Source organism: Sipha flava, unplaced genomic scaffold (assembly GCF_003268045.1).
Source record: "Sipha flava isolate LNK unplaced genomic scaffold, YSA_version1 69_pilon_pilon, whole genome shotgun sequence".
In the NCBI taxonomy this organism is placed as follows: Eukaryota; Metazoa; Arthropoda; class Insecta; order Hemiptera; family Aphididae; genus Sipha; species Sipha flava.
Window position 1 is genome coordinate 255,327 of NW_020273609.1, and position 13,482 is coordinate 268,808.

The following is a 13,482-nucleotide window of genomic DNA, read 5'->3' on the forward strand; positions in this document are numbered from 1 at the left end:
TTATCAGTGGTTTGCTGTTGTGGAACGTGATTATTTAAATTTTCGTTTTGGTATTCGGGTGGTGTAGTATTTGTGTTTGTGGGTGTTTCTATTTGGTTTGTATCCATATTTTCTAATGGCCAATAGCGATTTGGTGTTGAGAATAATTTTTTTTTGTTTATCGAGTCGTGTTTTTAAATATTTTTCGTAGTGATCTGAATTAATTGTCGGAGTTTGGGGATGATGAATTTGATTCATCTTGTTCTGAGAGAAGTCTATATTTTTTTTATTATGAGTGAAAGAGTTATATATTTTTTCGGAGTGTTTAACTGTTGTGTATTATTTGAATTAGAAGTATTGACTTTAGAGTTCATTATTAAAATGAATTATGTACATTAAGTACGTAATATTTTACGTATAAATATTAAATGGGCTATCATCCGTGTGCGGCGGTTTATATCTATTCGGGTGTGTATTATTGTACTTAGTGTCATATGATTAGATCAGTGTTTCCCAACTTCTTTTACCCGCGGAACCTTTGCAGGAGCTTGAACGTTTTGTGGAACCCTAATATTTTTTCTATAATTTTAATACAGGCAAATGTTTGGTACATTTAAATTAGTGGGTTATCGGACACTTCCGGCACAAGAGTGTCATTCATATAAAAAAAAAACGGCTAACGTTTTTTTGACGGCTTTAACATTTTATTTTGTTTATTACTATTACAATATTATAAATATAATATTTAAGCTTAAAATTTAATATTTGTCTCTCATTACCTCTAAGATAAATTCAATGAGAAGATTGGAATATTTTCATGGTTTTTTTTTCATAACTGTTTTTAAATCTGGAGTTATTCCTGAAAGTGAGATTCGTAAGTCCGAAGGCGCGTTCAGTTGATTTCGAAACTTATTCTTTGTCTTTGTATACGCCGAAAAGCAACGAACTATGCACCTCATATCGGGAAATGTGTCAATTCCAGTTCTATGTTGAGTTCTATGTTCAAATCATAGTCAAAATCAAAATATTGCTAATTAATTTATATTTTCTTAAATTTCTCACGGAACCCTTCGCGCAAGCTCACGGAACACCAGTTGGGAAACACTGGATTAGATAATAATAATAATACATATATACATACATACATTACCAACGGTACGGTGTAATCGCTACAATACTGCTATCGAGAGCTATTAAGACGGTTCGCGTGTAATAAACATGTGGACACGACGGTGTCCAAACGCATACTTAAAAGTTCTTTAGTCACCTGGATTATCTAGTTGCACCAATTTTGAAGTTTGAACTGGTATTCCTCGTGCGTGAGTGTCGTTCTAAAAACGATAATACATAGTCAACGTAAAATAGTCGCTATTACTTTAAAAAAAATTGAAACGAGTTAGTATGAAAAAAAGCTTGGAAATTTACTATGGCGATCTGAAATAAAAGTCGAAATGAACGCGCTTTGAATATGTCTTAGGTACTTTTAATAACGTGGAGACATAGTATTTCAACGTCGTCCGTGGTTGATAAAATATTTATAGCAGATATGGTAATAGTATTGTAATAAGTACTCTAGTAAGATAGAGGTTCAGACAGTTGGGTTTTTTTGTCAATCGGTACACTTTCGTAGTGTATTCGACTGAACCCCTCATCCATTGCCATCTGCAGACACTGCGGTGCACGGTAAAGTGAAACGAAAATAAAATGTATTATTAAATTATATTAATTAATTTTAATGTAAAGCAACACATTTTTATATTATCACTTATCACTTGCAGTAGGTATTTGAAAATCCCATATAACTAGTATCTGTTTTTAACCAAAATATGACATTTTCGCTGTACGGGGGATTGATATTAAATATTGTACACGTCACACGTTGTTATATTATTATAATTATTATTATGTTACGATATCGCGTAACGCATACTTGGTCTTTATCTACATATATTCTTCGGTACGTGCAGAACCACCCTGGGTGCAACTGAATGTACCGTTCGAATAATAGCAGCCATGCCACCAGTTTTACGTCCACAAAGGTCTCTGGTGTCAAACTTTACTCGCCTTTCGTACCCGGGACCGCCCTATGGTGGTGAGGTGACAATAGAGTCCATTCTGAGGTTAGTGGCCACCAAGAAAGAATTTCCCACCCTGAAATTTATCCGGTGGGTCACTCCGTAAACCTCTATGTTTTTCTTGGCCAAAGCTATTTTCTTTGGATCCAAATCGATGGCGATAACTAAAAAACACGAGCAAATCGTATTATTGTGTTGAATTATAATACTGTTCGATCGTAGTATGAACAAGCTTACCGTGGTCACAAGTCAACGCCAGTTGTATTACATTCCTCCCGGCACCACAAAACGAGTCCAAGACCGTGCCGAATGAAGTACACCTCTTGGCAATATGTTGTGCCAGTACCTTTGGGCAAACGGAATACATACTGGCTGCGTAATCGCGTAGAAAAAGATTTACATCGTTAGAAAATATATTCGTGTATGTTATATTATAATTTACCCTCATCAAGCATAATTCCCTCATCAAACTTTGAAAATAGTGAGAACCGCAGTTAATTATGGGTTCGGTTTAATGTCGATTCCTAAGAGAATAACAATTAAATTGGTTTAATATATATGAACGTGAGTGAACAATCGTGCATAAGCTTTCGATTGATTTTTTACACGTTTGTTGGTAGTATGATTTTAAATGTTTTTACATGTTAATTTTTTTTTTTTTTAATGTTAGCTACTTCACATTATACTTTAACAATTATTCTTATAAATACTCAATAAGATTATTCATTAAATAAGGTTGGTGATTGTGGTGGTGGTTTCTTTTCTCGGGTCGGTCGTAAAAAGGAAATTGCAATCGTCCAAATACAATATAATCGACGAAAGAGATTAATAGAATTTGACACTTACCATAATTTCAAACAAGACATCCCGGGAATATGGAACATATTAAGCCACTACTTAACGAAAGAATCGTATATATTGATAAGATCACCACCTCCACACAAAGTTTTTCGAGATATTCAATGATTTTTATTTACTCTTATCGCGTCGCAAATTTATCGCGGGACTAAAGCAGGAGAATCGTAAGGCACGTGTGAAAACATACCTAAGCAGATTGACCGTCCTCGGCATCTTGCGTGAATCGAGAAATTCAACATTACACACCATAATCGTCCTCTGTCATCGCGGTCCAAATCTTTGGCCACCCACAGATCACACAAAACACCAGTAAATGCCATGCTTATGATAGGGATCCGAGGTCGCATCAGAACTACAATGGCAATCAGAAACGCAACGCGATCGGAACTGAAAGAACAATATGCGTTTTACATGTGGTGGGGCATTCGGTCTCGCCTCGGACGTGATAGCTTCGCGCGGCAGAGGAACAAAATCGTTACGATATTCATTTTATGATATTATCGTGTAGTTCCGTTTACCTCGTTGTCGATCTCGTTTTTTCAAATGTTTTGAATCAGAAAAATGCTAGTTGACTTAAAGCAGTGGTTTTCAACCTTTTTAATCATACGGCACACTTCATCTCCAAAAAAAAAAAATGATCGCAGCACACCAATTCGTATATTATGTGAACCATATTTTATATACATATATGTACATTATTTACAGTCTATTCTATTAGAGGGGGTTATTTACTGTGAAATATATTAATACTATCGGTAATACTAGATGGCTGCGACGGGCATACTAACAATAATAATATTTTATTATATGTATATATATTATATGTATATACGATTAGTTATTAATGTTTCATGAAAATGTCAGATATTATATTTTTACTACGGAATCGTCCCTTCGTCCAAGCCACGAGATGCATACATTACTTCGAAAATTAAAGATGATTTCTTTGAAAACAATAATTACAATAACTGTTACAATTTCAATGTCCAAATGGTAATTTTTGTAAAATAAAAATAAATGTAAGGATAATTAATATGTTTTTTTGTAAAGGTGCTTAGTTATTCTATACAAGGATTTGGAATTATGTATCTAAGTTAATGAAATCATTTTAATTACGTGAATTATTATTAAACGTGTTGGCTATAGATTTCATAGAATTATCCTTTACGGTGAAAGTTTTATTAAAAAATAAATAAAATACTCAGTTTAAAACTTCATTTATTAAGTAATATCTTTACGCCTGTAAAGTTTTAAGTTATAAGTCGTTGAGGTGAATTTATTTAGCGTCGAGAAACTTGATCACCCAACTATTTTTACCATGAATATTCATCGTGAATTCACGTCTGTATGACACGGGAAGTAGTCGTCTTTTTTAAATAATTATTTTCGTACAAAAAAATACAACTGAAAGTTTAATTTATTAAACGTTAAAGATTGTTGTATTTTTTTCTTCCATTTTTTTTCATATAAACATAGTTATTCGATGGTTACCATGTTTTTAAATTGTTTGCGAGTATGACTGATATATAGAAGTTAAGTCACCTTTGAAGTTTTGTCTGTAGGTATCATTTAAATAACATGAACATAATAATATAAAGTTTTTTTTTTTATAAATTAAAAATTTCTATTGTTTATTTTAATAAATACATTTAACTAATTTGTTCGACATAACACACAACTATAAATTATTATTATTTTTATTATTATTATTATTATTATTATTATTATTATTACTAACTATACAAAATACTAGTTAATTAAATTACTATATGTTAACTAAACATAAAAAAAAACCAGCTGACGATCATCTAAAATCTAACGCAAAAACGAATTCCATTTACGGATTAGGGCTCATTTAATCCATGAATCGGATTCGTTTTTTAAAAGCTTTACAATAATCAAACGAAATATTATACTACATTTTATAAATATTGTCACAATGATTCTAAGTATTATAAATATCACAATATTTTTAAATATAATATATATATATTATATTAATCAATATATTTAAGAATAATAATTATACATTTTAAAATACAGAATTGATGTTACCCTGTTCATATATATATATACATATTATTATACAAAAAAATAAATAAACAAGATTACAATTTTATTTCGTTATTAAAAATATCTATAAAAATCTACACTATGGTCTTAATTTGTGCTATTTATTATTATTTTTATTTTTTATTATCAATAGATTAATATGTAATAAGCAAATATATATATTGCAATATTATGAAAAATATTGAAAGAAGGTTGATGCGTGTGTGTGCTGTCACGAGGTCATTGTTTTATCATATCATAAAAGATAATATAATAATTGATCATTGAGTAGTGAATATAAAAAAAAATAACTTTATTTACCCAATGATTAATTGTTCATGATTAAATAATATTATTGATTATTGTTTAAGATCAAGTATTTTTTTTGCGGATTGTGTGTGAGTATCGTTGTGATTAATATCAGATTTATTCGAATGCACATTACGAGTAAAGTATTGAATACACGTGTTTTGTAGTTAGTAGTTTCTGAGGAAAATGTATGGTCCTTTTTGGAGGCGAATCGATCAGGACGACCACCACTATCCGTTCCCAAAGATTATATACCCATTTGAATATTTTCTAGCGGGAAGGAGAGGTTATCGACTACTTAGGTAAATATATTTGTATGTTTTTTGATATAGTTCAACCGATACTGATAAAATGTTTTCTTCTGTCACGATTTTATGAAACGTGAATATTCATGGAAAAATACGTTTGTAACCAAAAACACTGGTTAGGGGAATGGAATTGTACGGGGAAAGGGTGATCGGTTTCACCGTAAAAGTGCCACCGGTCGAAAAGATTGTTCCGATCTCGGTGAAAAGTTCCACTTGTATCGCTACAGAACCATAAGCACTCGACGATTGCGGTATAGGGACACGTTGCCTACAGTCGATAACCGTACAGAAGTGGCTGGCGGTTGCGCCTCGGGTTGGGTTGGGATTGTGTTGAATCTTCGGTCTCGTGTCGTTTCGACGACGGGGTCGTGCTACGGCTGGTCGCGTTTAGGGGGCAGAAAAATCGGTTCTCCTGGCGACCGTTTAAGGGGGAAAACGCGTGCGGGTCTTCGGCCGAGCGGTATCGTTGCCCAGCCGACAGCTAAATAACGGATTGCCTTCAAAGATTGCTTTACGGCGGAACGACGAAGGACGATGGGGAAGAGCGCAGAAGATCGCATTCTTCGGCATCGAAGTTCCGACTCCCGGAGCGGCGGGCTCGCCAACACGGCCCCGACCCGAAAACCGTCCGATCCTGGTACGAGACAGCACACTATCAACTGTTTTGTAGTTTGTTGTATGGAACACTACCGCGCGTGGCACTACGATATGTGGAAGTCGCCCTTCATGAGTCGCGTCAGCGTCTTCTTGAACTGGTGGTTGGCCAACGCGTAGCAGAACGGGTTGATCGGGCTGTTCGCGTAGCACAGGAAGTACGAGAACAAGAACAACCGCTCGTTTGTGCACGGCGGGTTCGAGCAAAAGCCCTCGATCAGCGCCAGTATGTGGTATGGGGTCCAGCAGGCCACGAACGCGCCCAGTATGAACGATATGGTGCGGAATGCTTTGCGTGCCCTGTTTTCCGACTTGGACTTCTGTCGACCGGACACTTTGGGCCGTTTCACCTTCAGCCGTTTACCAATGGTGCGCACAAAGTCGCTGCGCGAACTGCCGTCCCGCTTATCGCCACTACCGTCGCCATCTCCACCATCGCCGCCACCGTCGCCACCGCCGCCGCAGCTCCTGGTTGTGTCCGACGAGGATTTGTCCGCGCCTCCGGAATCGTTTGCACCGCCGTAGACGCCGCCGCAGCGGGTGGCCGATGATGATGCGGTCACCACCGTGGTGGTCGCGGACCGATGCCCGTCCACGACGACGGTTGTGTCGACCTTGGTCACGGTGGGCAAGGCATTCATGTGCTGCGCGGCGGCCGCGCGGATGAGCGCGGCCTGCAGCAGCGACGAGGCGGCCGCGGCCCCATGGGCGGGTGAGCACTGTGCCGAGGACATGGTTTCGTTCATCGAGCTGGTGCTGTTAGTGGGGCTCTCGAACGTGGGCGATCCGATCACCACGGAGCTCTCGTCCATGAAGTGCAGCTCACTGGTGTCCATGCCGACGAGCGCGTCCAACCGGCTGTCGCAGGGCGGTGACGGCTGCATGTCGGTCTGGTAGTTGACGACGGCCGCGTTGGAGAACGACCGCACGATGGTCGCGGACGGGGCGCACCCGTTGCTAGCCGTGTATGGCAACAGGTTGTCGGACGGCGACAGGTGTATGCCGCTGTTGGACCGCTGCACTAGCGCCGACTGTACGATCAGCTCGGCCACAGACTTCTTGCGCGGCCAGTTGATCGGCTGCGGCTGCTTCTCACCCGTGGTGCTTTCTTCATCTGATTCAAAAGCCGGGCTGCTGGACCGCTCCTTGTCCACCACCACCACTGTCTGGCCCACCGCGGCGCGTTCGTCATCCGATCCGTTTGCCGCTCCGTCGGCTTGCTGCTGCATTTGGTATTCTTGCTGCTGCCGCTGTTGTCGTTGTTGCTGTTGCTGTTGCTGTTGCTGTTGCTGCTGCTGCTGCTGCTGTTGCTGCTGCTGATACTGCTGCTGCTGATCCTGTTGATCCTGCTGATCCTGTTGCTGCTGTTGTTGCTGTTGTTGTTGGTGCCGGTGCTGCGGTTTATCTTGGACCAGCAATGTGCTTTGCGTCTTGGACATACCGATGCCGGCCGCGTGGCCCGCCATGCCGGACACCGTGCCCGCACTCAGCGCCACCATCGACTGCATCTTCCGCTGCTTGGCCTCGCTCTTTTTCTGCATCTCGTATGCCACCTTGTAAATGCCGCCGTACAGCACAAACAGCACGATGAGAGTGGTCCAGAAGTAACCGATGATCAGCGCCGTGTTGAATACTGGGTCCTTGAGGAACTGCACGGCACACTGGCCCGGCAACAGGTCGCGGTAGCCGACGAAGTGCTCCCAGCCGAAGATGCTGGTGAAGAAAAGCAGCGCGGGTATGATCCACGTGAGCACCACCATCCACATGACCTTATCCTTGGTCCGCCAGCCCCGGTACTTGGCTGCTATTTTAACCGAACAAAACCGGTCCACCGTGATCAGCAGCACCGTGTACTGTGACACCAGGCACACCGTGTAGTCCACTGACAGCCACAGGTCGCACAGTAGCGGTCCCAGGTCCCAGTACCCCTGCAGTATGTACACGCAGTAGAACGGCATCGACACCGTACCTGTTCAACACACAAAACGCGTGTAAGTGAAAAAAGCCCATTTTATTTTCCGGTCGGAGTCATTTGACGAACTATTAGGGCCATCTGAAATGGAGACGGAAAAGTCTGGTTCCATCTCTCGAATCATCCATGTGCATAGCCACATGTGTAAGTGCGTACACGGCAGCCACGAACGCAATGTTCTACCGACGAAAATATCAATATTTTTCTATCTACTGGTTATAGTGTAATTTTTTTTTTTTTTTTTTTTTTTTGGTAGGGTCAATGTAATATAAATTCTGCCATTCGTAAAACGATTTGTTTTGTATATTTTAAGCCGTTACAAATCAGAATCTAATAATTGGTTTCGTAGTTTATGTTTAAGTTTTGAAAAAATGGGAAACGTGGACGGTTTGATATAATGATATGGCTTTCGTAATTGGTTAGTTAAAATTATTTATTTAACTATTGCTTTAAGAGATGTACATTTGAAATTCATATCATATTTTTCATATATCTCCTATATTATGAGATTATATTAAAACGAAAAATTGGTAAAAATATCGCTTATAAAAAAAAAAAATTATTACATTCAGTATTTTAGAAAAATCGCAATGGCCATACTTTTATATTATATTATTAACCTTTATGACACCTTGTACAGGTACCAGAACGACTGGTTTATTTTCTGGTGTTACCTTACTCGTACGATATTCGTTCAGTAATCAGTTACAAAGACAGTAAGAAACAGTTATACACAATTTTTTAAGAATTTGAAGATAAAATCGTCATTTAAAATAAGCACCATAGCTGATCATAGTTCAACTGAAATCTCTATCTTTCGATCGGTATCTACTATATAATAATTTAACAGTGGATGACAATTTATAAAATTGGTTTCTTTGTATTTTACTAAAAGTTTTATCTTCATGAATATTCTAAACGTTTTATTTTTGTATCTTGATACAAATTGGTACATATTGGGGATGCTCATAAAGTTGAAAAGGTTTTTTAAAGTATTCTAAATAGAAATTATGCTTTAAAAGGTAGAATCAGTTATGTTATCAGTAGTTTTACAAGTAAACTCCGAAAAATAATGAGAATGTAAATAAGATTTCTACCATTATTATTATTATTATTATTGTCCGTAAAAATTTTTGATAAAAATCGTTTTACTAACTCTATAGTATTGATGTGTTCGATTTATTTATTTGAATGAAAAATAATTTGTTGTACAATTTTAAAAACATGAGTTATATCTAAAACAAATCGATAATGTTGAAAATTTTTAGATTATTGATATTAAATATTGTTTAGTAGAATGGAAATATTCAAAATTGAAACAAAATCATTTTGTTTGGACGAAATGCTTAACTTTTTAAATAACTTTTATGAAAACAAACGAGTTATTGAATGAAATACACTAAAAATAATCCACATATATTCCTCGATGTATTGAATATTATAATTAAATAATGGTTGATTTTAATTAAAAAAAATATTTGCATGCCAAATTTATTTCTAATGGCAATGGACGAATAAAATGAAATAAATATTTTTTTGATTTTTTTATTATTGTAATTTCAGTTGTTTTTTTAGGTTTACATTAACATTTACCAACGATACTAAACTTCACTAAGGTTGCTCGAACTGTACATTTTAGCGATAAAAATCGTGTTTTATGTTAGCGGTAAAAGTTCGTATTATATTTTTTGTGTGGCCCGGGTCAAGGTGAACGATCAGGATAAGTAGTGGGGAGAATGGGAAGTTTAACGGAATCTATCCCGCGAAATGTTCAAGGTCTCTCGTTTAGTATTCAAATAATCGAAATCCGTATGAAAAGAATAAAACAACCGGAGCTGTATAATATAAAAAAAATTTAATATAATTTCGTGTACCGAGATGTGTACTTTTCGTAAACCGATTATATGATGTTTTATCATGTGCTGTCATAATTTTCTTTCACATATTAGATTCTGGTGGACAGGGCCGTATAGGACCTGTGGTGTGTCGCAGGAATAATTTGTGGGCATGATTCGGCATGTCATAAATAGTACTAATTTATAAGTTCGGACTGTGCTCACATGCAAGATTAATTTTTTCGCCAGAGTATGTTATAGAGCCGAATAGTGGTAGCGTAACTATTAAAGTCGAAGCACCTTATTTCATTGATTTATGAAGACATTTAAGAAGAAGAAAAACCATTAATTATTGCTAGTAGTCTTTAAGTATTTTTTCCAATCGAAATCATGATGGCGAATTTTTGTTTTCACAATTCGAAACGGAAAATTTCTTATTGAATATTTCGACATGAATTCAAATCAAGTAACTAACCAGTACAGTTAATAGTTTACAAGTATTTAAAGTTTATACCAGCATAGCGCCAGCAGTGTTAGAGGTACACCTTAAAACGTTGGTGTTCTGGACTCAACTCAAACATTAAACACTTTAAATAACTATGGTGCGGTTCGATATTTGATTTTTATGAATTGAAATTTTGGTAAAAGCGTTTAGTTAATTGAAAATTGAATTATTAACCATTTCAATCTCGAAATAATTATCATGACAAAGAAAGGCAATGTAATATACTACAATTCGATTTCTTACTGTCGTAATGATTTCCACTGCACGTGTTTGAGAATATCGCCCCGTACACTTAGTTTTTCGAACGCACGAACTCTTAAAGTTTTTATACTACAAGTTGTTTGCCTAGAAAAGTTTGGAAACTCTAAGTTTTAACTTCGATGCGATCACATATTACGATTACACACGATGATAAAACAGATAACACTAAACTTAAATAAATAAATATATATATCAGATATAAATTATGATATAACGAGTATTTAGTACGCCATTTTATTAAATTTGTCTTTAACCATTGTGCGTTATCTTTCGGCGATAAAACTATGTGAAGCTCATTACAAATGTCAGGGTTTCAAACTTTATGCACGATAAACAGTCAAGTAATAATAATTCCAAATTTCTGACAACTCGAATAAATCCTTGAAAAATATTCCAAGGTGATATATGGTATCCGATTAATATCAATTGACTCTTGACTCTTGGTATCCTTCTTTAAGGAATTACTTGATCGTAAGTAGTACAATATTTAGTGGTCGATGGGGAAAATAATTTTCGAAAACATTAATTCGTGAAATATCCTGTGGGGAATGGTGTATTAATGTATCTGTTACCTATTTTCAATTGGTTTGTTCGAAAATTATTACAAATCAAAACTGCTGATACGATATAACTAAATTAGGACACTCAACTGGTCGATCACAGACCGGACAATTGCTTCCACGTGATAGATACTTAAACGGGGCGAGAATATAGGGAGATAACAACGGTAATATTATAGTGGTGTAAGTCAATGAATTGAATACATGGAACGTGTATTGCATATATTGTTATGTTTGCGTAAAATGGCACATCAACAAAAGTCGCCATTTTGAATCAGTTAAAATGTTGTTTATTATTCTTTATGACAAAAATCACGGATCAGATGAATTTCAAGCATAGTGGCGTCCCCGGAGAGGGTTTTTCTTTCGAAGTTCAGTTACATACCGTGTTAAAAAAAAAAACCCAAAATAACTGTTAGATAAATATCGAAAAAATACTTAAATCATAATGAATCATGTTTCGGGATAACTTTTAGCAATGGAATCAGTGCCTGTGTAATTGTTATAACTCAAAGTTGAAATATATATACATATAAACGTATAGAATTTAAGATCTGCCGACTGTCAGAGGTGGACACGCTGCCGATGTATTTGTCGGTCTGTGCCGGGGGAGGGGTGAGTGACACGGGGGTGGGTTGGAGTACACAGCAGCTCACCAATAAGCATGTCCGTGGCGGCCAGTGAGGCGATGAAGTAGTTGCTCGGCTGCCGGATGGTCCGGTCCACAATGAACGACACCAGTACCAGTATGTTGCCAGTGATGGTAAGCACCATGCACACACCAATGACCAGCACGATGATGAACTTCTGCCACGGCTCGAACGGCGACAGCACCGGCGTCAGCTCGGTCGCCGTCACCGCGGTGGTCCAGTTGAACGGTACCGCGGAGCCGGCCGTCCCGTCGTCCGCGACCACGGATCCGTTGACGACGCTTTGCTCCATCTGCGGGCTGCAAACCACGCGCATAAAGTTGGTTACGTACGGTGACGTTCGATCACGTCCACCGAGTAATTAGAAGCCGTTGGGGTGAAGGAAAGGGGCAGTGCTTCTCGCGGAACGTACACGTCTAGGGGACGCACAGTGGGCCAAATCACTTTTTTAGGTGGACAAAATTTTTTTTAACTTTTCACTTACTTTAAACATGTTGTTCATTGAGGGAAAAATAAATAAAAATAAATGTATATATTTATTTGATTCAAATTGACCAAATAATTTTCCATACCTTCTTAAATTATGTTTATCCGAGACTCGGTATATATTAAGTAAAATACTTAAATTCATATTACATATCATTTAATATTTAAATAACAAATATATATGCAATATATGAGTACTTAAAACTATACAACAAATTGAATCTAACCCTTATTATTTTTATTTTTCATGATGAAATAAGTAATAAATAAATAATATTAATATAATAAATTATATAGACTAAATTTAATTTATTTATTAAATAATTTTATTTATTTAATTTAATTCTTTGTATTTCATTTTAAAAAAAGAAGATATTTACATAATATTACTAAGTTTCTAATTTATAAAAAAAATTTAACTTTCATCACTATCAATGTCTGTAGAACAGTCACTTGAATCCGAGTCTTCAGTACTATCATTCGAATCTAATTCTATATCTTTAGTAGTATGAGTTTCTATATTATTACTTAATAAATTCATTGCTTCAGAACATAATTTATTATTTTTCTTCTTTACATTTTGTGTACTTTTAGAAGTAATGAGAGGATCAGAGGAAATTAAAAACATATGTAAGATATCTGTATTAATGTCTATTCTTGAGGTTTTACGAGTGTTTTGTCGCCTAAATCTTATGTAGTCCTTGTTTCGTGCTTCTTGCGCTTCTCCGGACAAAATCCCCATAGGAAATGGAGCAAGATGTATGGCTCTCGAACCGTGTACTAAAATCTTATGGACGCTCGGGAGCATTCTATACCAGGGATACAATTGCAAATATAACTTTAAAGTATCTTTCGCATAATTATCGTATTTTTCAGAGTTCATTATAACTACACCCCAAAATACTTAAAATAACTTTAAAACTTTCAATGAGTATTTTATTTAACCCAGTTATCACTGAAACTTCTTGTGCATGTTCA

At 36.6% G+C, this 13,482-nt stretch overlaps 2 protein-coding genes across 6 annotated transcripts in view; both read right to left on the minus strand.

Annotated features, from left to right (window-relative positions):
• Positions 1-2,047: 2,047 nt before the first annotated feature.
• On the minus strand, positions 2,048-2,421 carry LOC112692017 (trimethylguanosine synthase-like). The gene is made up of 2 exons (XM_025566519.1): positions 2,292-2,421; positions 2,048-2,218 (listed from the first exon to the last, which is right to left on the minus strand). Exons 1-2 carry the CDS (start codon positions 2,419-2,421, stop codon positions 2,064-2,066), a joined length of 285 nt encoding a protein of 94 aa, XP_025422304.1. The 3' UTR covers positions 2,048-2,063.
• A 2,600-nt stretch (positions 2,422-5,021) lies between these two features.
• LOC112691991 (probable muscarinic acetylcholine receptor gar-1) overlaps positions 5,022-13,482 on the minus strand; it is a 128,633-nt gene continuing 120,172 nt past the window's right edge. For all 5 annotated transcript variants that reach the window (XM_025566491.1, XM_025566488.1, XM_025566489.1 and 2 more), the window contains 2 exons: positions 12,025-12,317; positions 5,022-8,204 (listed from right to left, as the gene is read on the minus strand). In XM_025566491.1, coding sequence (XP_025422276.1) covers positions 6,283-8,204; positions 12,025-12,310 — 2,208 coding nt within the window. In that variant the 5' untranslated portion in view covers positions 12,311-12,317 and the 3' untranslated portion in view covers positions 5,022-6,282. The remainder of the gene's footprint in view (positions 8,205-12,024; positions 12,318-13,482) is intronic.

Excerpts from the sequence above, each read along its gene's own strand:
- LOC112692017 (XM_025566519.1), bottom strand. The coding sequence starts at position 2,421 with ATGTATTCCGTTTGCCCAAAGGTACTGGCACAACATATTGCCAAGAGG. Across the intron at positions 2,219-2,291 it reads GGCGTTGACTTGTGACCACG|TTATCGCCATCGATTTGGAT; the intron begins GTAAGCTTGTTC and ends CGTGTTTTTTAG.